Source organism: Vanellus vanellus (assembly GCF_965231255.1).
Source record: "Vanellus vanellus genome assembly, chromosome: 6".
In the NCBI taxonomy this organism is placed as follows: domain Eukaryota; kingdom Metazoa; phylum Chordata; class Aves; order Charadriiformes; family Charadriidae; genus Vanellus; species Vanellus vanellus.
Window position 1 is genome coordinate 55395985 of NC_138911.1, and position 26105 is coordinate 55422089.

General features: G+C 42.7%; 1 protein-coding gene across 1 annotated transcript in view; it reads left to right on the forward strand.

Annotated features, from left to right (window-relative positions):
• Positions 1-26105, forward strand: part of SYT16 (synaptotagmin 16) — a gene marked incomplete at both ends in the record, with an annotated part of 40169 nt that overhangs the window by 9262 nt on the left and 4802 nt on the right. The window contains 3 exons of the mRNA XM_082485712.1: positions 12360-12616; positions 16766-17209; positions 18275-18464. Coding sequence (XP_082341838.1) covers positions 12360-12616; positions 16766-17209; positions 18275-18464 — 891 coding nt within the window. The remainder of the gene's footprint in view (positions 1-12359; positions 12617-16765; positions 17210-18274; positions 18465-26105) is intronic.

Below are 26105 nucleotides of genomic sequence, written 5' to 3' on the forward strand. Positions count from 1 at the left end.
AGCAACAGGAGAAGATGTTGGTTTGCCTGCTGTTTGCTGTGGGCAGTTCTCTATTTCCTTGCACAGCAGTGTGCAGAATTAGAGTGTATTGCTCTGACTGCTGTATTGTTCAGCTACGGAGGTGCTTGATGGTCAGAGCCAAATAATGACTTGTTTCTGATTACTCTCTGACTTTATTTTGTTTGCCTTTTTTTTCTTTTTTGTTGGAAATGTCCCCTGGTATGAAAGCTGCCAAGTTGCAATTCTTTCTGCCTGCATTACATGCAGACACCCAAGTGTGTTTGCCTCGGAGAGCTCCCAGTTGGTTTGGTCATGGTGTGAGGACAGATGAAGGGGTAAAGATTGACGTGTTGCAAAAGCAGGACACTGTCACTTGTCACTCAGCAAAGAGGGGTGGATCTCATGTTTACGTTGGGCACTAAATGGCTCCCTGGTTGGTATACATACCAGAAAGGGGCAAAACTACACTGGCCTGGGTGCAAGGAGAAAGCCCAGGTGAAGGCTGCCTTCTGTTCATTAGTAAATGACCAGTCAGTGTTAATGGTGCACATGTCCATAATGGCATGTTTAGAAACATGGGTTTACTGTATCACAGTGCATTCTCAGTTTTAAGTCTGTTTGAGGTCTGGGTGGATGTTTTGGATTTTCTTTCTGTTTCATAAAATGGATTTTGATGATCAGATTGTGTCTCCAAATAGTTTTGAGCATAAATGAAGGCATGGGCTACTCTCCTTCCTAGTCAAACCCATAAATCAGGTAGTTGCGTTAATTTGTACTTTCGTTTCAACTCCCAATTCAAATGGTTGACAGCAAGAGGGAGAAGATGACTCCCGACTGAAGACACTGCAAATCAGAGCTGTGGTTGCATGGGAATAATTGGTAGTAGCAACTCCACGTGTGTTCCCTTTGCAAAATGTTCCTCCTTTTTTTTTTCTGAGAAGCTTTAACGTATCCATTGTTTGCAGCAGGCCTTTCCAGTTTTCCAAAATGAAAGCCCCCTTTTTTCTGTGTGTGATTCTGCATTTTGCTGAGTTAGGAGCTGTTGCAGATCACTGTTTCTCTATGTCATCCTGATCATGAAAATTTTAAGGCCAGGCCTATGTGACTGCTTCTGTAATAGCAAAGAACACAGCACAGAGCACTCCTGGGATCCTCCAAGTATATGCATTATGCATAGATGTACTGATAGTATCTTTGGTTATGTGATCAAATACATTTTTTTTTGTATAGTGCTTCTGCTTCCTTCAGGGCTCGGTGATGCGCCTATTGTAACTCTCACTGACTTCCATAAAGCAGAAGCAAAATCTTTAAGAAGAAAGTGGGCACACAAGGGCAGCATTAAATGTATAGGATAGCAGAAATTTGGCATTTGTGAACTTTTCATTGTTCAGCCAAAATGACTGTTGTTTGCTGTTTGGTTTTTTGTTTTTTGTTTTTTGTTTTTTTTATTTTAACGTGCAGGCAGACGGGATGCATGCAGTACATCTACATTTTACACCTACACTATGTATTTTATTCAATAATGTTTTTTCCTTGGATAAGCTTTGAGCAAATGATAAGTTATTCTTTATACTTCGTAACACTGCAGAGTATTCTTGAATTATTTATTTCATGCATTTTAGCTCAGCGTATTTGGATGCCTGTAAGCTAACTTTGTAACTGATTGGGTGTTTGAAATTTCTGAATAAATAGTGGTAGTTCGAAATATTTTGCCAGAAAAAGAGGTCACCCTCCTTCCTCCCCCCGCAGTCTCCTCTGGGAAAAAAATAATAAAAAAAAGATCCCACATACCTTCTTATGAGTGGTGGGAAGTTGATTAGTAAAACAGATGCTGCATAGAAGTAATTGAGTTGAAGTTGCTAGAAATATGTATGTACTATACAACATCTGCAGATCACAAGATTTATTCATTAAATCTCTGGAATTTAGATTGTAATTATGGGTCCTTTATTTAAGTTTCCTTGGTGATATAGAAAATCTTTCCCCCTTGTCCTTTCCTAATCAGGACACTTGTATATTTGAATGGTGAACGTTTTTTTTCTCCCCTGGGTAAAGTTAGTTTTATTAATACAGAGATATTAAGTTGACACAGAGCTGTCTGTTGCTCAGGCAGAGATTCAGCAGCAGACATATCAAGCATTTGCTACAGATTCCCCAGTGCCACCATTTAATTAGCCTGTATGCTTCCAAATGCTAGTAAGAAATAGCATCCAGTGTCATAACAAGTGATGCAGTCATGCTTTGGGGATTTGTAAAGTTGAAGTCAAATTCAAGTGGCCAATAATATATCAAACAGGGCCAAACTCCTCCCCTCCATCCCTTCACCCTTCCCCTTCTGTCCTAGAAAAAGGGCTCCACTCTGTTTTGCGGGGAGTGCCCTTACAGGAGTGGTCCAGGAGTGCTGCATCCCCATAGCCTTTGCCAAATTTCTTGTAATAACCAGAATTGTACGCAACAGTAATGCCCATTTATTTAAATATACAGCCTCATGCCCACACACCCAGGATTTTAATGTTAGAGTTGTTTTAGAGAATGGTGAAAGATGTGGCTTAATTACTAAAGATGATATTTTACTCAGGATTTTTGGCAAGCTGTTTGAGGGAAAAGTAGACTTTTGTTTGTGTTGGAGACATTTTTGGTTTTTATCTTAAATACCCAAAAGATATACACATATAAATAGAACATACCAGCATTTGTTGAGCATTTAAATTAATTTTGTAGAGGTTGCATGAGCTGCAGGTAGTGAATTGACAACACAATTGGCTGAAAAGGAATGTTTAGTTTTATGCATTTCGAGTATTTGAATAGATCGTAGCACATTTAGGCCATAGGGTTGTTACAGCTTGAAATAATTTTTGTTTTTAAAAAATTTCAAAGAAACTTTTTTTTAACAGCTTACATAAAAATAATCCATTTTTATGATAGCTGGTCACTGACAATTTACAAACTAATGTCTAAAACCTTTTTTCATTTTTATCAGAATAGGAACGCTTAGCTTTTTCCTCCAACTGAGAGCAATTTTCTAGAAGGAACAGCAGGCTTGTTGTCAAACTGTGGCATATCAGACCAGAGGGTCAAATTTACCAGTGTGGTGGCATGGAAGAAGCCAGCTTCTTCTGGGCTGGTGGTGGGAGCTGTTTGCTTCGGTACTGCCAGCTTCCTTGCTCTGTCCTCTCTGCCCAAGGAGTTGAGCGCCGTCTTCTGTGCAGCAGCAGCAGGTAAATTTATGGAGCAGTGGTACCAATTGTCATTAAGTTTATGCGGCACATTTTTAATAGACCTAACACAGTGTGTAAAAGCAGGATCTGGTTTCCCCACCTGTAGCTGTGTGGTTGATGTAAGTGAGTTTTGAGGTGAAAAAAGGTGCTTTCCCTCCCAAACCAGGCAATGTCACTGAGAACTCTGCCCTCCGCCCGTTTGTCTGCAATGCTCATTTGTTCAGCTGCTTGGGTTTGCCATAGCGATTATCAAAGCGAGTCTTGGCAACGATATCGTATACTTCATGGTCAAGAGTGAGCAGCGGACCGACCACACTTGACAGCTGGGTTATTCACACGCGTGTACGCAAACATGCACGTACACACCGACTGCCCATCATCCCCACTGCTCCCTTCTCTCTGCGTGCCGGTGGGTCAAAACGTCCTGCTGTTGTGCTTCCTTGATGCTGATGGCAGGGAGATCAGCAAAATGCCTCTGCGTTTTCGTCCTGACAAAGCAAGGCCAAGTATATATAGTATGTATTGAACCCTCCTTCCCCCATCTGGCGGATATTCACGCGCTAATGAGGGTGCAGTCATCTTGTATTCAAAGCACGTGTTGGTAGCAGGAGGGGAAGGGCGTTCACAGGGACGTGCTCAAATGCGTATCATCTTCAGTTTTAAAGGTTACAATTTACATTGGTCTCCCGAGTTCCTCTGCTGCTGGCAGATGGAGTCAGTGGTGCCTGTTAGCCATGTACTGAATTTATGTGTTCATGGTATTACCCAGGGCAGGTTATGTCTGAGCTGCTTTTTCTGCACAAAAGAAGTTCCCTCTCCACCTTAGCAGGATCTGAAGGGGAATGGAAGCATGACCAAGTTTTCAAGTCCTTTGCCTACTACTTTGTCTTTGCGCATGCTAATGATTTTACAAGTGGTTCTCTATGTGTGTTGTGTCTTACTTTGTGTTCTGCTCTGTTAAATATCTTCTTTTTTTTAACGACAACAAAAAAAAAGGATAACATGCAGAGCTGGGCAAGGTCTAATAATATGTAAATGTTGCTGATGTAATAGGACATTCACAAGCTTTCCAGAGGCTGAAGAAGCTGGTGATTCTCAAGTTCATTCCCCAAACCTCCATAAACCCTTGGTCCCCTTTTTCTCCCCAGAAGGTCCATCTGAGAGGTAGAAGTGTGCCGTGTCATTTGGCTTCTTGGCTGAGGGCAACAGACTGTCTAAAGCCCGAGTTGTATTTTTCTCCCAGTAGACAGTTACATGGAGGATGAAGAACAGACAGCATCTTCAGGCAGCGATGACGAGGTGATTAAGCAGTTTGAGGTCTCTGCGTCATGCTCACAAAGTTTTCGATCAGAAGTGTCTGGAAAAGCAACACCAGCAGGCATGGAGCGCAGATCCAAATTCAGCCATTTGTTCTCCAGCCGTGAGGAGTACAGTACAGAGGTATCTGAATGCAAAGGTACTGTTTGCATGAAATAAGATTAAAGAAGTTGGAGTCTTCAAGATCTGTAGCCTCAATGTGAAAAGGTTATTTTGTTGTGGAGAACAAGTCCTGAATCTTGCTTTCTCTCTTACTAAACTTGGTTTACTTACTGGTCACCTGCAGCTCATTTCTAAAGTACTTAGAGGGAAGAGTCTGGATCCAAGCCCTGCTGAAGTCCATGGAGATCTTTCCATTATTTGTATATGGCATTCTCATCAGGGATTTTCATAGGGTTTATTGCCAGTTTTGCCAGAGTAAAGACGGCAGGACTTCGATCTAATTATTTTTCCTCTGTGCCACTTAAGTCATTTCTTTAGCAAGCCTTTTAGCAGAAGTTGAACGTCTCCTTTTGTAACAGCTTTGCAAACACAAGGTGAACGGTGAATGAATTATGCTGTATCATTTGCCAGCACATACGCCAAATGTCAGGCAATGACAGAAACTAAAAATTTATGGCACAGAAGGGAAGAATTTTATGATCTTCTATGGACTAATGTAATGACTCTTTTATACAAACAGAGATGAAATGCATTTAAGAATGTAGCTACTTAGAAAATTGGCCTGAACACATTCTAAAATCTGGAGCAGTTCATTAGAGGGAAGAGCTGGGAAAGTGCCTTGGTTTTTGTTGTATAGAATGTTTTAATTTTGAAATACAATTGCTTGATTTTGATGCGCCCTCTGATTAGAGATCATTTCAAGGTATGGCTTTCCGTTGGACTGTTTTTCTCACACAACATGGTGCAGAGTTGCTCTTACTTTTCTTTTCAGAGGTAATGTTAATATTCTTTAACTGGCTGTTCAGAAACTAGATGAAACCAGATGTTAAAGCCTGCTTTCACCGAGACGTTCGATTGTCCCTGTTCCTCACTAAGCTCAAGATCAGACCTTTTGTTACAAATGCCTATAAACTAATCCTTGAGTATGTCAGGTCTCCTTCAAAACTAGAGAGGTTTCCGAAACATGTAGAGCTGCTGTTACAGGGTGTACAGGGATAGTTAGATACACCCACGGCTTCCAATATGAGACATTTATTTGGGAGAAAAGCTGACCGATTGAGGTAAATCCTAGATAGCTCCACACCCCGTTACCTCCCAGTTGCTGGTCTGAGAACTCCATGTGCGTGAGAGTCCATTTTGGCCCCTAGCTGGTACCGTGATCACAAAACACAGACAGGTTTGGGCATGTAATGCCATCATTGTGCCCCGATGACGTATCAAACACTTTCAGTTGAGCAGATCCTCTGGACCTTTCTGGGTGGGAGGGATGAAGGATCTTTCAAAAGTGCTCAGTCCAGATGGGGATCATGGTGCTTTCAGACCTTCATTAGATTCTGCCCAAGACTTCTCTTCTCCTTGTGTTCTCTTCACAGACCTTTTACTCATATAGCTGGTAGTTTTTCTTTTCTTACAGAATCAGAAAAATATAACAAACTTCGGCATACAGTAAAGTTGAGCATCTCGGAGAGCCCTGAATAGCTTCTCTCCCACTCATCCTTGACATATGGCAAAGTCTTCTCACATCATGTTCTTACATGAGATTTTCCTTGACCTTCTGTTTCTGTTATCAATGTCATGATAGTCTGCGCTTTGGACTTGTCTGGCTTTAACTTGTCACCTGTTAAAAATCTTTGTAGTGACCCGAATACAGCTTGGAAAGAGGAGTGCACACCGCAGGAAGGAAGTGTTTGGAGGATGCTCTGAGGAGCTGAATGACTTGAATGCTAGCTCTGCCCACAGCCTCCCTACAAATCACCCTGTTAATAAAGAGCCTATTTTAGTTCTGGAAACATGGAGTCTTCTCAGGCTATTACCCAGCATGTGGTAAATTAAACAATCTTGGCCTGATTGCATAATATCACTTGAAATTTAAGATCCTTTTTCTCTTTAACCCCTAAAATTTACAAGCCATTTTTGTTTAGATTTATTGTAATTAGATAATGATTCTGCTCCTTTGAGGCTCTTCTGGGAAGTTTTTTAGCACTTTTTTATGGCTAATCTCAAAATAACCAGGGGCAGAACCACTGCTTGGTCTCCCTGCATCTGGTTTCGTTCAGTGCGAAGGAGCACATGGTGCCGGGGTACAGCAAAGTGATTTGGAACTGGGGCTGTAGCAAGGGTCAGGCAAGGGGATTACTGCTGTATGAGGACAAATATGCCTCAGTCCCATTAACTCCTATCTCTGCTGCTGTTACTGTCTTTCAGGAAGAGGGGTTTGAAAATCACTCCTAGTAGCTAGGAGGATTTCAAGTCCAGAAGTACCTAGATCCATACAGAAATCCGTTTGTCCCCTGGACCATATTTAAACAGGTTCTTAACTTTCAGCATGTGTTTACATACAGTCTAGAAGAAGGGTTCAAATCTCTTTCATTTTGGAAAATCACAAAGAAAAGACATGCTTTTTCTTGTAAAAGCACAGTGATTCACTGCAGTCCACAGAGCAAACGTCGCCTCGGTCAGCACAGGTAACAGGCACACATTAAACTCTTCATCTCAGTGTTTCTCGCTGGTCAGTGAACTATGTAGTGTTAATTTAGCAAGATCTACTAGGCTCCATCTTTTAACTCTGACAGTGTGTTTTAGGAACTGATGAGGCCTCTCAGGACATTTCTTTAATACATTGTAATGCTTCATAGAACTGAGAGATTGTGCATCATCAAAAAAGAAGAAATACACTGTAGGCTAACCAGGCCGTTTACCTGCCAATGTAAGGGGGAACGTCACAGTATTTTCCATCCTGATTTTCAGTGTTTGAGGTACTGAGCTTTCCCCATATCTTTGGAGAGATGCTTCCATATCCCAGAGTTCTATTTGGAGGTCATGCTCATCCTTCCATCTGACAAAAGTCACAGTTTCTTCATAGCCAGTTCTCCAACCCCGAATACAGACTTTCCTGATTTGTTGGTCATTTCTGTTCCCTAGTATTCTCTTTGCCTCCTTCTTGGCTTGTGGGCACATGTGATGCAACAGGGAAAGGTTGGGGACAGGACTGGAAAAAATAGCCCTCTTGTAGTGTAAAGTGCTATCTGCCCTTAATTTTAGAATTGGCTGCTATTGCTCTGCAGGGACTCTTGACTAATTAAAGTTCAAATAGTGAGATAATGCTGTCTCAATGTATATCCCTGATGCTATGCTGTTTATTCATGTCAGGTATTCATAAGACAGTTGACATTTTCTTCCTTAAAGATTTCTCAGGTAAATTACAGGCATTTTACTGCTCTGACCTTTTCCTTTACATGAGAACTTTTGTTTTGACCGTTTTTTTTTGTGAATATAATGTTAGTACGGATGTAATTGGAGAGATGTAGTTGTTATAGTCTGTATAGTTTGGCTATTACCTGTAATGATCCTCTAATACTGGTATTTATAAGTGATTATCTCTTACCAAACTACTTTAAATTTAAAGAAAAGGCCAGACTATTTCACTAAATTATTTTGGTGAATCACCTTTTCCCTTCCTCTCCCTGAATACTACATTTGCTTTCCTAACACATTCATTTTTTTGCCTGAGTCTTAGAGAGATGGCTTACTCTATTAATACATTTCTGGAGTTCTCCTGTTATGAATAGCCTTTTATGGCTTTAATGTAGTTTTTGAAAATTCCTCTATTATTGATCTAGATATTATCCCAGCAGGAGTCAAAACCACAAGACAATTGTGTAGGGATAATTTCTTACTACAGTAGCATTTTATTCTGAAAGCCTGCTGTGTGGTGTTTGCTTTGATGGATGACCCACTGTTTAAAATGCGTGTTAGACATTGGCTTGCTAATTAAATGCCTTAAGGAGTGCCTGTACCCATTCAGTCTCAGTATATTTGTGGAATTTCTGTTGTTTTATTTCTTGCTTGCTTTCTTATGTTTACTTCTTTCTGGCTTCTGACTTCATAGGGAAGAATGGAAGTAATGGCAAAAAACCTAATTACTTTCTACCCTCACTCAAGAGTTTCAGCTCAGGGCAGAGGCAAGACAATGAGGGCTCTTGGTTTCAGTGCTAGGTCTGCCAGATGGGAGGATGAGGAGGACAAGAGGTGGGTTTTGCATTTCGGAAGGGAGTGAGAAGAGCACTCACCTGGAATTTGAGAGATGTGAATTTGGATCCCTCTCTCCTCCTGAAGGACCATCTCCCATGTCTCAGAAGAAGACTAAAATTACAAAGCTGTGAGGTGCTCTCAGACTTCTCTGTTGAAGTGCCCATGCTTGAAGCATTTTACTGGGAGAGAGAATGGGAGACCATTCATAGCTGAAGAAAGGGGATAAAGTTATTCTCCTAAACTCTGAGCTGTTAAATTGAAAGAGCAGCCAAGGAGAGGGGCAAATACTTCTGAACACCTCCAGGAAATGTTTCCTGAGTATAATCCCCATTCCCCTTGTTTGGTTTTTTGTTGGGTTTTTTTTTTTTGGGGGGGGGGGGGGGGAGGGGAATGACAGGGGGAGGGTTGGTTGTTTGGTTTTTTTTGTGGAGCAGGTATGAATCAGAAAAGGCATATTTGCTGCTAAGGCCAAACATGAAATTTCTTCTACTCAGAAAGCTTTGGGCTTTTTGTTCTAGACAGAGGGATGTGTAGAGAATCATAGAATGTCTTGGGTTGGAAGGAATGTTTAAAGATCATCTAGTCCAACCCCCCTGCCATGATCAGGTTGCTCAAAGCCCTGTGCAAACTGACTTTGAACACTTCCAATAATGGGTCATCCACAACTTCTCAGGGCAACCTATTCCAGTGTCTCACCACCTCATAGTAAAGAATTTCTTCCTTATATCCAATCTAAATCTACCCTCTTTCAGTTTATAACCTTTACCCCTTGCACTATCACTGCAGGCCCTGGTAAAAAGTCTCTCTCCATCTTTCTTGTAAGCCTGCTTTAAGTATTGAAAAGCAGCAATAAGGTCTTCCTGACACCTTCTTTTCTCCAGGTTGAACAACCCCAACTGTCTCAGCCTTTCTTCATAGAAAAAGTGTTCCAACCCTCTGACCATTTTTATGACCCTCCTTTGGCCCTGCTGTAAGAGGTCCATGTCTTTCTTGCGCTGGGGGTTCCGTAGTTGGGCACAGTGTTCCAGGTGGGGTCTCACAAGAGTGGAGTAGACGGGGAGGATCACCTCCCTTGACCTGCCACGCTTCTTTTGATGCAGCCCAGGATACGGTTTGCCTTCTGGGCTGTGAGTGCGCATTGCTGGCTCATGTCCAGCTTTTCGTCGACCAGTACTCCTTCTCCTCAGGGCTGCTCTCAAACAATTTGTCCCCCAGTATGTACTGATATTGGGGATTGCCCTGACCCAGGTGCAGGACCTTGCACCTGGCCATGTTGAACTTCATGAGGTTCACATTGGCCCACCTCTCAAGCCTGTCCATGTCACTCTGGATGGCATCCCTTCTCTGAAGTGTATCAACTGTGCTACTCAGTTTGATGTCATCTGCAGACTTTCTGAGGGTGCACTCAATCCCACTGTCTATGTCATTACTAAAGATATTGTACAGTACTGGTCCCATTACAGACCCCTGAAGGACACCACTTGTTACTGATCTCCATTTGGACATTGAGCCATTGACTGCAACTCTTTGTATGAGGCCTTGCAGCCAACTCCTTGTCCATCAAATAGTCCATCCATCAAATCCCTATCTCAGTAATTTAGAGACAAGGATATTGTGTGGGGCCATGTCAAGGCCTTACAGAAGTCAAGTTAGATGACATCTGTTGCTCTTCCCTTATGCACCAAGGCAGTCACTCCATCATCAGCAGCCACCAGATTAGTCAAGCAGGGTTTGCCCTTTGTGAAGCCATATTGACTGTGTGTAATCACCTTCCTGTCATCCATATGCCTTGACATATCTTCCAGGAAGATCTGTTCCATGATCTTACTGGGCACAGAGGTTATGCTGACTGATGTAGTCCCCAGGGTCCTCCTTTTTACCCTTTTAAAGAATGGGTGTGAAATTCCCCTTTTTCCAGTCACTGGGGGCTTCGTCTGACTGCCATGACTTTTGAAGTATGATGGAGAGTGACTTAGCAGCTACATCAGCCAGTGCCCTCAGGACCCTGGGATACATCCTATCAAGTCCCATGGACTTGCATATGTTCAGGTCCCTCAGAGGGTCTCAAACCTGATCTTCTCCTACAATGGGTGGGACTTCATTCCTCTAGTCCCTGCCTTGAGATTCAGGGACTTGAGAGATGCGGGACAAGCAATTGCCAGTGAAAACTGAGGCAAAAAAGTTGTTGGGTACCTCAGCCTTCTCTGTGTCAGTTGTCACCAGGTTCTGTGTCTCATTTATTGGGCAGGGATGAAAACATTGATTCATCTGAACCAAGCATAGTATTTTCTGTTAAACACAATAATTAATATTGCTTTTTAAAGATTTGAGTTGGAGACTAAATGTGAAAAAAATTTTTGTTCTATAGTAATGACCTTGAGAACAAATGTGCAAGCTTGAGGATGAACAAGCAGGTGGCCCTGCTTGGGCAGGGGGATGTACAAGATGACCTCCAGAGGTTCCTTCCAATCTCAACCATTCTGTGAGACCTTTAAACCTCAAATAGCTGTGTTTGCAAAGGAAGTAATTTTGTTTTCATTACTGTCATCAGCTGTCTGGTAGCACAACTTTTTTTCTTTTACTGTGACTGCTCCTTGCTTATTTGAAAGAGATGGAGGCAGAATCTTTGTGTTCCTAAAGCGAGGCCTGGTGTCAGATGCGTTAGGAGGAGGAAGGTCCCTGGTTTTCTTCTGAAGTGCTTGCAGAACACATTCAAGGCCAAATCATGATGTTATTTTCATCTGTGTCCCTGCACATGTAATTGTCTGTGTCACTCCACCCAGAGAGCTCGTACCGATGCCTTCAAGTAGAGAAAAGTGCCTGGTGTTCAAAATAGAGACTTCAGTGGTGCAGGGAAGGAATCTGTAGTCTGAACCAAGAAGATTATTTTATTCTTATTAATGAATCTTACTTTAGCCCATGGAGTAAGTGTGTAGGATCAAATTAATTGAAACTAATTAAAGCAGGCAGGAAATTAGGGAACACATGTCCCCTCAGTTACCCTTGGGATAATTTAGCCCAAACTTGGGATTTGGGGATTCCTCGTTGGCTTGTGGGGCTGGTCATGTGCACCCAAGCTCTCAGGGATGGGTGATATGTGGCACTCTGTTATCTCCGTGAAACTCTTTTTCTCACCAGCACCCTCCCCTTGAAGGTAATGGTAACTCCTGTCCTGTCTTCCTCCTTCTCCTTCTGCATAGAAGGAAATTGCTGATATATGTTCATCAGGCCTATGCTGTGCTTTTCTCTAATTTCTCTGACCTGTGTTTTCATGGAAGCAATTGCTTTGGGGCTGCAAAGCATCCCCAAGGTACTTGAATATCCCAAACGCTCCATTGTTAATCGCATTTGTTGGTTAACTTCTTCAAGTAAAGGCAACTGGTTTCTCAGTTCAGGATGGAGTGTGAAACAGCCAAGTCCACTCCATCAAATGCTGATTTGTACAGGGTTTGTTATTTTGTAAGTTCAGTGCTGCAATACTCAGAAGTAGAAACTGTCTCTTGCATACACTGGAGATGAGGGGGGAAAAAAAAAAAGAAAAGAAAGGAGAGAAACTCACATTTTGGGAGGTAGAGGGGGAGGAATTTATTCTAATCCCTCTGAAATTATTTTCTTGCTGGAAATTGTTAGATCTGGATGGACTAAGCCAACTGAGTTACCAAGACAACCTATCCTATTGTGAAGATGACCATATATCTGTTGATTCAAGAGCAACAATTGAGAGTAGGGTCACTGGGCAGCATAAAGGGCCCAGAATGGAGTCCAGCACTGCTGATGGCGTTAGTCAGCAAGCCACGGAAGGACGTTTGCAAATGGAGACAGCATTTACCACCCAGGGATTTGAAGTAAATGATGCTACTGACAGCTCATCGGCCTGGACCCCGGAGGTATGGTGAATTGTCATTTATTACATACAGAGTAAGATTTTGAAGGATGTTGGGGGCCAAAAAACGTTAGGGGAGAAATGAAGGGAAAAATTGATCGGCACAGCACAAGATAATGGTACTTCTGTGTGCATGTGTGCATGAACATACACCTCTCTCTATGTGTTTCCCCTTTTTCTTGTATTTTACCTCTTGCTACTAACACTCATTCAAAGGAGCTGTGCTATTGCTTGAGTTCTTACTGCAATCTCTGAAGTGAAATTGGAGCCATCAGCTGCCTGACAGCATTTACTATCCTTTAGCAATAGCCCAGGGCTTTGTTACTGGCTGTACGTGCAGGGAGATGCTGTGTGGTCACTGGGTCAGCTCTGTGCCTCTTTTTTCCAGGTGGTTTCTATGGCTTAGACAATGGGAGGCATCTGGAAAGCTGCAGGCAGCTGGTGGGGATGGCCTGTGACTTAGTCAAGTGACCATCACTCTGGTTCCCATAGATACAAGGCATCCTTCCAGGGAAGGAGAGAGCCTGAGAGCTCCTCTGCTTTCCCTTAGTTCTGTGCCTTTATTTTGAAGCCTCCAGAAAACATTGAAGATTTTAAGGCATCATAAATACCTGATGACTTATCATCCCCCCTTTCTCTTGTAATCTTTCTGTGATGTGTTGGTTTGCATTATTATTTTACCACAAGACTAAATTGGTGAAAAAAATATCAGCCTGCATCAGACATATTAAAAGAACAGCACAAAGGTCTTATCTTCTGCCTGAGTTAAAAGAGACTGTTCCTCAGCTGTGGAAATTAATACCTCTACCACACTCCGAGCAATAAGGCTTTGAGGGAAAGGTTCCTTTCCTCAGATCACACTGCCTGCAGTCAATTAGAGATGGAAAGCAGCTCCTCAGTGCATATGCTGCAGCCCTAAGGGGTGTTTTGAACAGCATTTTGGTTTGCTGCACATACCAGTCCCACAAAATACTACACAACACAGGGGAGCTCTGTGCGGCAGCAGCCCTGCCCTCTCTTTGCTGTGTGCCTCTGACACACGCTGTTTGTCTGCCCGTCTGAGGCTCATTTCTCCTTTGCCACATTTGTTGTACGTTGCCACGGGTCGCATGTGTCACAGTGTCTCCAGTGGCCTCCTATATTTCTTTGGGATACATCTTTTCATTTTGTTCTTAGTATCTACATTTTAAAAAATGCAAAGAATGGTTATAGCATCAGGGAGCAGATACACCCAAGTCCCAGTTTATCTACTACAAGCAGCTTCTTATGCAAAGGTATTGTGTAGATTAATGAAAGACTTTTTATTGCAGGAACTAGATGTTCTGACATGCCAGAAATGTCCAAGCGCTATTATGCTCCACTCAAAGGAAGTCTCTTTAGAGACAAAAATGATAATTTTATGCCCCTGCAGTGGAACCACAAGTACCATTTCAAGCCCTGTCCATAATTAGCTGCTCTTTTAGGTTTCTCTGGCAGAAATGGACTTATTCTACCTAGTGAAGTGGATATTGGCTGTCCTGAATGACCGGGTTAGACATACAGTATCAATCAGTACACTTGGCTTGACATCTCAACAACTGTGCTAGGAAGAGGGAAAGAAAGAAATTCAGATGAAGTGTCTAAACCCCACACTTTCCTTGGATTCTGGGTTAAGTGTCTGTATAACCAATACGTTCACAAAGGGCTCATAGCTGCAGCTGAGCTCCAAAAGCCAAGGGGAATTCTGTCAATTACTTCCACAGAAAGAAGACTGAGCATCCGTACGCTTTGTGTGCTGGAAACCTGTACAGGGGTGAGTCGCAGATAGCACAGCGCTCTCTGAAAGTGCCAGCCCGTGAGATCTCTAAAGCTTGGTTGCCCATGGAAAGGTTACTGCCACAGTTTGACATTTCTCTTTCTCTCTCTGCCTCCAGTTCATGCGGTTTTCTTTGCCACAGCTATAGTAGCACAATTTGAGATTTCCTGAAATCCAGATCCTTTCTAGCTGTTCTGTCAAAAAACAGATAGCTGACTTTCAGTCTGCCCTGCACACTGCCCGAAGATGAGATATTTGGTCCTGTTGGGGCAGGAAGGTGCCTCTTGTGTCCTCGTACCTGTGGGTTTATCATGACGTGTAGGAGTTTGCATTCTCCAGCTCAGACATGTGGATGAAAGCAATGCTATGTCACAAGCACAGTTGTCTCCACTCTTTAGCAGCAGTTCTCAAATGTGCCTTGATTCCATCTCCTCAATACACAGATGAAAGTGGGGAGGGATGAACATGCGGAGGGAAACATGAATCAAGCACAATCGCTTGCATTTCCTTCTTAAATATTATTTCATCAACCAGACAGAAATAACAGCTACACAGCAGCACTTAACATTTGCATAACATCACGTTCTCTCCAGGCAACCTGCCCTGCCTTGCATTTTTGTCTTTGCAGCCTGCTGCTCATACAAAAAGGCACTTTTATGGGTCATTTTGTGTGCTGTCCAAGCACTGATTTTTCTCTCTTTGATATTACTTCTGCAAGTTGTATGACAGCAGGTCTCCATCACTAATGGGCACGCAGGGACTTTGGTATTCATATGCAAAAATCCCTTAGACACTTATGAAAATACGAAAAGCCGGAGCTTTGCACGTCATGGCAGATGAATCCGAGCACTTGAAAAGTAGATTGACAGGAAGTAAATACAAATTTTGATGTTTGTCCGAGGTCTTGTTTGAGACACATACCACCCTAGACACTTCTGAAGAGAATTACATCAGAAGTCTTGCGGCCCATCATCCCTACTCTGAACAATGAGATTCCTATGTTGAAAAGAAGCGTTACTTGAAATGCGAAAGAAGATAAATGTTTGAGGAGGAGGGTGACTCAGACTGCTAGTGACAGGCCTTAATTCACCTTCTGGCTATTAACTGAAAATCTTTCCCTAGTACAGTGTATACTCATGTTTAAATACAAATCATTGATCACTATAGCAACCCCTTTATCACATGAAGCACATTCTAGCTCTAAGATAGAAAAGCACTTTTGAACAGAAACGCACACACCCACTCATCAAAAGGTAAGGTGAGCATCCATGTTTTTTGTCTTGTTTTATCAAGATGACTTTTCTTTCAAAAGTGGGTGAAAGATTGTGTGTGAATTTGTTTGCACATGTTCTGATTGTTTATTTTGAATTTTTATTCTGAAAGTATTAGTATCCATACTGAACAGAAGGAACAGATGCTTCTCTTGGGAGATTTAAAAAGAGAATAAAGAATCAATATGTATTTAATGAGACTGTTTTTCTCGATTATCATTGCTTTAGCTGTAGGAAAAGTATTGAATTATAGGGTAGCATCTAGAAATGGAATTTCCATACTGCAAGAAATTCTGACATGGTGATTTCTCCTCCCATCAAATTGAATACAGTCCTTAATTTTTTTAATTTCCAACAGAACAAAATATCAAAAAAATCAGCAAGTTTGACTGAATTGTTTGCTTTCAGTAATGTAAAAAAAGCCATTCTGAAAAAATTGCAGTGTATGTTCAAAGTAATAGGTTAAGTTGTTGTGTTTTTTTAATCAAATCAACCCAAAAAGTTTTATTAATGCCTCAAATTTGGCATGAACAACATTTTTTAAAAAAACCTTCGTTTAGTTTTTCCCTATATAGAATTTTTTCAAATTAACGGTCTCCTGCAAAGCACTTAAATATTGATGAAACTTTTTTTTGGAAATGTTTCAATAAGGGCTGTTGCTTACTAGATTATATGGGGAATATTACACAAAAGCAGGCAGTTAACTAGCACTGGCTTTTCAAGAAACAGTGGGATCTTTATTTTCAGAGAATCACAGAATCACAGAATGGCAGGGGTTGGAAGGGATCTCTGGAGATCATCTAGTCCAGCCCCCCTGCCCAAGCAGAGTCACGTACAGCAGGTTGCACAAGGCGGCATCCAGGCAGGTTTTGAGTGTCTACAGAGCGGGAGACTCCACAACCTCTCTGGGCAGCCTGTGCCAGTGCTCTGCCACCCTCAAAGTAGAGAAGTTCCTCCTCATGTTTTGCAGAGCAACTGCCTACACTTGCAAGCACAAGTGAAGAGAAGAATTTTTTTTTAAATAGAGTTGGGATCACAGAGGCAGTCGAACTCTAATGGAGGTTTTACTTCTTCCTTCTCTCTGCAGGAACATGATGAAGTGAGCAGTGTACCAGCTTATCATGGTGCTCGTGAGCCCATCTGTAAATGTGGTGATCTAGATGTCATCTTCAACTATAAAGCCTCAAGTCAAAAGCTAGTAGTTACTATCTTGGAGGCCAGGGATATCCCAGACAAAGACCGCAGTGGTGTGAACACCTGGCAAGTGCACACAGTCCTGATGCCCAGCAAGAAACAGAGGGGCAAAACAAGTGTTCAGAGAGGACCCATCCCCATTTTCAAGGATAAAATTACCTTCAGTAAGCTGGAGCCAGAGGAGTTAAGCAGCCACGCCATTCGTTTCCGCCTCTATGCAGTGCACAAGATGATTGGAGAGAAGATGATGGGAGAGCAGTTGTTCTACCTGAGCAACATCGGCCAGGAAGGGGAAGTGAAGGTGACATTGGTCTTGGAGCCAAGGAGTAATTTGAGCGTAAGTTTGATGAAAGAAATACGGACTCTGTAAAGTTATTCATCTGGTGAATGGGGACTAGCTGTACCTGATATCTTTCATTCAGGGCTGTTAAAATGCAACTGGTGGATCTGTTTTACTGTCACTTAAAAAGTTATCAGTAAGGGGAAGCACAGGGCATGTCGTCCCTACACAAAGCCGTGCCTTATTAACAACAGCTCAGCTAGCAAGCTTACACAAAATCACGTGGATGTACTACACCTACATGCTGTGCCAGGCAGAAATAGTACGTTGGTCCTGGAACCACCAAGGCTAATTATGTCTTAATTTCAACAAGGACAGTAGTTCTTGTGGACCATTATGTTAGTGGACCTGTACTACTGCCAGTGCAAGAGCTATCTCATTTGTCACTAGCTACTAGCTTGTGAATCTCTGCATTGTGCAGTTTCCATGTCACCAGCAAGGCTTAGCAATTAGTTCCTTTTCATGACAGATGGAAGTGGAGAGGTGGGTCATGTGAGGAGGAACTGGCTGTGCTGCTTCATAGTTTTCCATGCACATCACAGTTGTATCCAGCTCTGGCTATGCCAATCAATTTGTGTAGATGAGCTCTGTCGTGATTCATTGTCTACAAAAAGCTTGGTGAGAGGTTGTGCACACGACATGAATAAAACATCATACTCTGGGTGAAGAGGGGGTAGAGAGAGCATCATGGTAGCGAGGAAAGAAAGTAAGAAAATACACAGTACATGACCAAAAAAACCCAAACTGCAAAATGCATTCCATCCAAAAGTCATTGTCAAGGAGATTTACTGTGCATTTCATGTAGTAGGATGTATGCTTATCTCAGAGGCTTTGATCTATGCTAGTGATAACACATTACGCAGAGCTCCTCATCTTTAAAGAAAAAGTTCAGAGATGTGTTTTTGTAAAAGTGATGCTCTGATTCTTCTGGTGCCCCATCATAATTCATTCTTAGTCATTGTCATTTCTTAAGAGATCTTACTAAACAAGGCTACAAGATATAAATTAAGGGAGGGTGGTGGTGGATGTCCTGATGAGACTTTCGGTGCTCTTTCCTTTCAGAGTGCAGACTCTCAGCTTAGTCTGTCAGCAGTCTCTCACAGTGATAGCGCTTCTTCAACACAGTCCCTGTCGCATGGAGGGGTGCCAGAGCTGCTCGTGGGATTGTCGTACAATGCCACTACGGGGCGGCTGTCAGTGGAGATGATCAAAGGCAGTCATTTCCGAAACCTTGCAATTAATAGGCCACCTGGTAAGTACTTTCACTGCTATTAAATAACACCATTGAGTCAAAATTTGCTTTTTATTTTCTTCCTCAAGATATTCAATTATGTCATTTCTGAGCTGGGTTTCCATGTAGAGTATCTGATTGAAAATTAAAAGCATAATGTCAAATACATGTGCTGGTGAATTTTACAGTGTAATTGGAGGCAGTTGTATGAAGACACAGCTGACGGGACGGTAATACCCGAATGTCTCTTTTATTGCATATACCTTTACAACATCTGATTATGGTAAAAGTGCTATTATACCCAAAGCACAGAGTAATTCTCAGCAGATCCATAAAGAGAAAGAAGCTCTTTTCAGGTTATTATATGTTACTGTGTGACCTACAGAGGCCCTGCCTAGTGCCATTATGTGTTTCCCAGGGCTGTGCTTTGTTTAGTCCCCTTGCTGTGCTGCTGAGCACTAGGTGACCCAGTGCTCTGGGCCCTGGGTGCTTTGATCCTGTTGCTGTGAATTCTCTGCTGCCGCACAAGAAAACCTTCTGCAGAAAGAAGATTTGCAAGTTTTTCTTCTGGGTTGCAACAGTTGAGTTCCCCTTCCTCCAACACATAAAGGAAAAAATGCAGATTGCCTTACAATAGGTTTAGTTAGTGCTTGAGCTGTAGTTAGTTCTTGAGAAGGATAGTGGATGGACGGTGTTAATGTCCCTGATATAGATGGTGTCATGCAGCCATAGTGCATGGTGTTATCTGCACTGCTGCTGGGGTGCCTCATTCAGGGGTTGAATGGCAGTGCTGTATTCATCTTACATTGTCCTTTTGTCTCCTGTCTGAAACCGGCAGCTAATGGCGATGTGAAATAACATTTTTTTTGTTTGTTGGTGTATTTGCTTTTTGTGATGTGGTTGCCTGCCTGCCAAAGGTAATAACCTTTGACAGTTCCTTGCATTCACCGACTTTGACGTAGTGTCTCCAGCTTGCAAAATGCTAAGATTGCTTTTGCAAGATTCTGTGCTCTTTGGCCCAGAGCTAGCAAAACATTTGTGTAATATTTCCGTATACGGACGTGAAAACTTAAGTTTCCGCTAAACTATACTTCAGTATATTACAGAAATAATCTGTATCATCAGTCCGTCTCTTGAGAATTAAGGGCAAGTCTATGCAACAGTAAAACACATGACCCCAGTCTGCATAGCCCTAGCTGGTCTTGTATTAGCTGTGGCAACGTAGGTCTCCATGTGAGTTACTTAAAGACATGTTCTTGTTTGCGTGTACACGTTTTATTAAAAGGTTTCACGTTGGGACCTTTTTAGTAATTTAAAGCAAAGGTAGACTGAGACAAGAGTCTTACCACATGCTCTAGCAAGCAAGCTCACCAGTGTTTATATATGCTGCAGCATAGCTACGTTCTAAAGTTTTATTCTCAGAAATGAAATTAAAGTAGTCCCAATATAGGTCCATGTTGATTTGCTGCAGTTTTTTTCTGGCGTGTTTTTGTGTATCTACCTGTGGTATTGGAGTTTTATCTCTTAGCTGCCTGAAGATGTGGATTATGCAGCACTTCTGTTCTTAAATCAGGCCCTGCACCAGTTGTCTTCTGTCTGGCTGGGTCAGGCATCTGTAATGCCCACTCTTCTCCCATAAATGAAATGTCTTCACTGCACAGAACTCAAATAATTGCCCTCCAGCCTACTACCTGCAATATTATGACCAAATTAGTGACTTTTTTTGTATTCTTCTAACAAATGTCTTCTTGGGTGCATGTTGTATAGCTCCACGTGTTGCAATCAGCTGAGCAACCTTATAATTCATTGTCTGTCAGTGCTGGGGAGTTGTGTTTGTCCTGGGCCTCTGGTGGGATGGGGTTTGGCAGATTAGCAGTGCGTGCACAGGTTAGCTTTCAGCATGGGAAAGTTTAGCTGCCTTGATTAGATGTCACATTCAGCTTTTTAGCTGTGGAGCACACAGGAGTGCAGTAGCTTGGTTGGCAGCATCTTTAAACCTGATAAGCATTTTGGTCTGGTTGATGAGATGGGAAAAGGAGGCGTTCCTTGAGGGATCTTTCATTTTAAATTCTGCCTGAATTTTCCATTTCTGTGTTTGTAGGGCTTCAGATAAACCTAGTTTAATCGGTTTGATAAGCTGGCCAAAGTCTTCTGTCAGCCACCGAAACTAATAGTCCTGACATTGTTTCATAACAGTTCTTCCATCTTTGCTGTTAAGGCTATCCTGAGTTGTTTCTTCACATCCTTTCTGTATCCAGATCAACTTTTGCATTGTCAGATCAGTATCTCTCAGTGTTAGATCACTTTTTAGGTGAAACACAGAAATTCATAAATGATTACAGGCAAATTCTGAGCCTATCACAATCTGCTATTTTTATTCCAAGTCACATTGTTGCTTCTGCCTTCTGTGTTGTTCTTCTGCACCTATAAAGTTCCCAGTAGCGTGGTGAGAAAAGGAAAACCCAGTGAAGCAGAAACTGAAAGAAGTTAAAAAGAAGGAAGACGACCAGCACTTGTCTCAGATACTGGAGCAGCATTTCACAGACAACTCCTGTAGGCAGAGGAGTTCTGTGAGGTCCGATCATTACTGTCTGAAACGTGCTGGTGGCTGAATGAGATGCTCGATAGTCCTTCACCAGGTGAAAACTAAACTGCTATCTCCCTTTCTGGAGAGTGAGCAAATAGCCCTTGTGTTTTCTCAAATACATCCTATCTGCAGTTCTGTTGTATGAGGCTCAGAGGGAGTGATTTATTTCTTTAAAATATCATAGGGATTTGAGATATAATAACGCTTTGGGACACTTAAACACCAAGGCCAAACTGTTATTCAGGGCAGCCATTGAGAGAAGTCAACTAGCAGAATCCATCTCCATTCCCAGCTCTGCATGCACAGAGCCTATACAGTACCCATATGTGGTCCTGTCGCAGCCCAGTGGCTTGAGTGTTGTCTGCTGCTGACAGCTGCAGCTTTGGGGAATGACAGGAGAGTCTTGCACGACAGCAAATTCCCCATCTGTGCTTTTTGCCCACCTTGACCCTCTTCTCTGCCACCTGTGGTCCTGCACAGGTGAGCTTAGCCTCTCCTGCAGCGTGCATGCTCCCCCCTTGGCATCCTTGCACAGGGATTTCACTGTGTGCAGAAGAAGGAACTAGACGGGGTCATTGGTGATTTTAGATGTTAAAGACTGCAGAAGCTAAAACAAATGGTTTTATGGAGAAGGAAAGGAAGATTGTGCACATCTCAGTTTTTCCTGGACACATCTTCTCCTTCACTTAAACCTTTAAACTGAGTCAGGGAAATACCAAAGTCATATGTGCTTACACAGAATCATAGAATCATCTAGGTTGGAAGGGACCTTTAAGATCAGGTCCAACCATCAGCCTAACACTGCTAAACTCACCACTAAATCATGTCCCTAAGCACCACATCTACCTGTCTTTTAAATATCTCCAGGGATGGCAACTCCACTGCTTCCCCAGGCAGCCTATTCCAATGTTTGATAACCCTATCAGTGAAGAAATTTTTCCTAATATCCATCCTTAACCTCCCCTGGCACAACTCGAGGCTGTTTCCTCTTTCCTATCGCTTGTTACTTGGGAGAAGAGACTGACCCCCACCTATCTACAATATAGGTAATAACTGGGTTAGAAAACAGCTGGACAGCTTACAGAGACATAAATCTTGCAGGCAGTGTCTTCTCTTCAGGTCACATATGTGGGATTTAAGGATAGTTTGGTCAAGGATAAGTGTCCAGGTATTGTTGTGGGGAACATGCTGAGTTATAGGTCTGAGTCTACAATCCCTGATCACGCAAATAGATCCATTATCACTCAGAGCACTTAAGAGCACTCAAGAGTATGGCTGCAGCATCGGACTGTAAATTACCAGCGTGTGCCAAAAAGCCTCATGCAGAAAAGCATCTACAGTTTTGTCAGATGTGGACACCCTTGGTGTTTTAGTGCTAATGGCTTGTGTGCTGTGCTCCTCATTCTCTTTGGTTCTTGTAAAAATCATTAACCTGTGCTAGCAGTGTGTAGGGGTTCATATTTTGGTCTGTGGTGTTGTATCTTCTTAGAACAAAACCCAGTGTGTCTGTTTAAAGGATGTTTGCTATAAAAAAAGTAACAGGAGAAGCCTACACCACTGGCAGACACATCTTTAAAAATTTATAACCAGTTGCATACTATGTCATGGTAGTAGTACCTTGGGATTGTAGTGATGGACCGGCAATCATTTGTGCTAGTCAGTATATAAACATGCAACAGAGATGGTCTCTGCCCACATGATGTTTAATCTTCATCAGCTGCTCTGCTGGGTGCAGCGCTCTCTCCTCTAATCCAGCCTTTGTTCTTTCCCCTTCTGTGTTTCTTTGGGGGTTTATGTCTGTGTGTAATGCAGTTTAAGAAGGACTATTGTAAAGATATTCCCTCGCCTAAGAAAAGTCCTCTAAGCTTTTCAGCAGCTGCAGAATTAATCACACATAATAATTACATCTGTACATGATCATTATTATACCAGCAGCATATTAACCCCATTAAACAAATACAATAGCATTAATGCTGGAAAAGACAGGAGGGAGAGAACAAGCTATCAGGATTTCTATTGGGAACAGGAGAAGTTCTTGGAGTAAAAACTCGTCTGAAAACAAACATCTACCTGAGCCACAGATAACAATGCCAAGAAGTACAGAAGATGCTCCCATAGAAAAATTAGGATCCTTACATGGTATTTGTTGCTCTGGTATCAGAGTGCTTGAAAGCCATTAGTGAATTTTATTTTATCAACTTATTTGTGAGGGAAGGACAGTTATTATCCCTGTTTCGTTCCTGGAGAACTAAGGCACAGGTTGATTTCTTTAATTACTCCCAATCAGGCCAGGAAGATGAATTAAAAAAATTAACTTTTAACCTGTGTATCTTGCTCTGAACAGGGAACTTGATTGAGCTTCTGAAGCTTCATAATTCATGCTTCTATCTCATCGGTAACAGAAGGGGGACCTGTACCAGGGTGAGCTGGGGCGGAGTCAGTCCTCCAGAGATCTTGGTTAACAGAGCAGTAGAGACGCCGGGCAGCTACTTGCTGCTGAGTACTTGCCAGTCAGTCACAGTACAAGACCACCTCTCCTTCTGCATCTTTTTGTTGCCTATCCTTAAATATAGCTTGAATAAACTTACAATAAGATCAGCTGAGAAAGTTTTGTTCAGGGTAGTAAAGCTGAGGCCAGCTGCAAGGAGCCCCAGAAGGATGTTGCAGTAATGAGCAGCTGGGCAGCGAGGTGGAAGATGAAGGGTGGATGAGTGGAAGGTAGTCATGGGGGCAGGGGCGGAATTCAAACTTAATCTGAATGGACTAAGAGCAACTTGGAAGTGAAATATTAGGCTTATAGTAAATAGCTCCAGGAAAATGTCCACTCAAAGATCAGCAGTAGTAGTGAAAAAAACAAATTAAGGGTTAGAAATATACAGAGAACAAAATGAAAAATGGATATTTGACTGTAAATATACAGTCACCGGTGTAATGAATACTGCATACAGTTCTGGCTCCCTCTATTCAAATAGAATATGTCAGAAGCAGAAGGATGTGGTGAGGAACGTCCAAGACAATCAGGGGTATGGGAACAGCTTCCAGTGAGCTGCAGCTGAATAGACTGCGCCTCCGATGATGCTATGACAAAGGGAGACAGGGGAAGATTTCATGGAGGTCTATGAAATCATAAGTGTCATTGAGAAAGTGAATTGGCAACACTTGTTCGTTGTCTCTCCTGATACAAAACCAACGGATCATAAAATGAAGCGAGGAGGTAGTGGGTCCTGAAGAGGAGACAGCTCTTCACTTATGCTGTCAAGTTCCTCACTGCAGAACGTTGTGGATGCTACAAGTCTACTTGAGTTTGGTACAGCACAGGGCAAGTTCATGAAGAAAGATCCACCGAGGACCATTAAATATGAAGACACTGCCTCTGATTGAGGAAGTTCTTGACTCACAAATTGCTGGAGACTGGGAGAATATTTGGGAGAGAACCAGTGATTTGCCATATTTTTATAGACTTACTAAGGCATGTGGTATTGGGTACTGTTGGGTGGGTGGACTGGCTTGGTACAGCTCTTCCCACCACATGTGAGACCTGGGGGTGATTAGGCTCAGAGAAGCAAGTCACAGAATAATGGACTTTCAAGGGGTGATTGTGAGATTTTTGTGGGGAATGTTCCATGATAATTAGACATCCAGTCATAGCATGCAGTTATCCAGTACAGTTTTCAATAGTTTTCTATTTCTAAAAGGTCTATTAAAAGTATAATCCATGTTACACTTGGTATAAAAATGAAGATATTTCTGAATCAAAGGAGTGCATTTGTATGGTGATGCCTCTCCCACTTCCACAGCTGTGAACAAGACAAAAAAGTTATTTTTTTTCCCCTCTGAAAACAAGCAGAAGACAAATCCATTGCTTCCAGGGTAGAACTCTCCTAATTCCAAATTTCAGTTGGAGCTGAATGTTTAGTGCAAATCTGCAGTGACTCTACAGAGCAGTGTTTGCAAGAGATCTGATGACAGACTGTATAATAAGGCCATGCCTGTGGTTACCACTGCTGGAGGTGAGAAAAGCCAGGCTTAAGCGTCCTTACATCATGCCACTACCGTTGCATGGCTGAGAAGGTGTGCATTCATGCGTTCTGATACGCTCCCAGTTCAAATTCCCACCTCCTCTCTGAGGCAGCAGCAATGCATAAAGCTCAGTGTATGTTGTGGGAGGTGTTGAAATGCCCTTATTAGAAGAAAGTCATCTTGTACATCTGGAAGTGTCTGTGTTATGCGTGTCCCAGGTGAAGGCTGGCACTGTAAAATGAAGTGGACATGGGGTGTTGTGGCAGCAGAGGAGGATCACCAACGAACTGAGCTTGGAGCAGCCTCCCTTCCAGAGATACCGGGGCATTGCTTCCAGGGAGCCCTCCTCTCCTTGCACAAAACAAGTCATTGATGGTGGCAATTACCTCCCCTCAGGGCAAAGGTGCGGAGCGCTCCTTTCTGCTGCCTTTTAAATTAAAGGTGCTGTTGATCTGTTCTCTGATAACTCATGTGTGGAGAAGGCTGCCAGATCCCAGCCTCTGCCTTGTGTGATGGCTGCCAGCCACAGGAGAGGGGACCTGAGCAACAGAGACTCGGTGGAATAGGGGAAGGAAAGTTGGCTCCTCAGCTCTTGTATGGTTTATAGAGTAGGCCACAAGCTGCCTCTGGCCTAATCCAGACTTTCACGATGTGGGTTTGGGAACAAAAGCTTGGGTTTAATTCTCCTTCCTGCTCTTTTCCCAATCCAGCTGCAGTGAGCCAGGTTCAGAGCTTTCCTGCCCCACTGCCAGTTTAATGGGGAGGTGCAGCCATGACTAGTGGAGCAGTGGTCTTCTGGGTCTCAAACCGAGACCTCGTGTTGAGCTGTGCTGTACAGAGCAGCACGGAGTTGAGCTCTGGGGCTGCTTTGCCACACGATGCTGCCGTTTATTATGTAGGCTAGGAGTGTGGGCACGCCAGCTGGGTGAAATTAAGCTCCAGGCCCAAGGCTTTATTTCACTGCGGGTGTTATTCGTCTGGATTGCAGCACGCTGACATGGTTATACTGCTTTTGGAAATGAGCTAGCTTGCCTGGAGCGCGGGTGGGAAAGTCC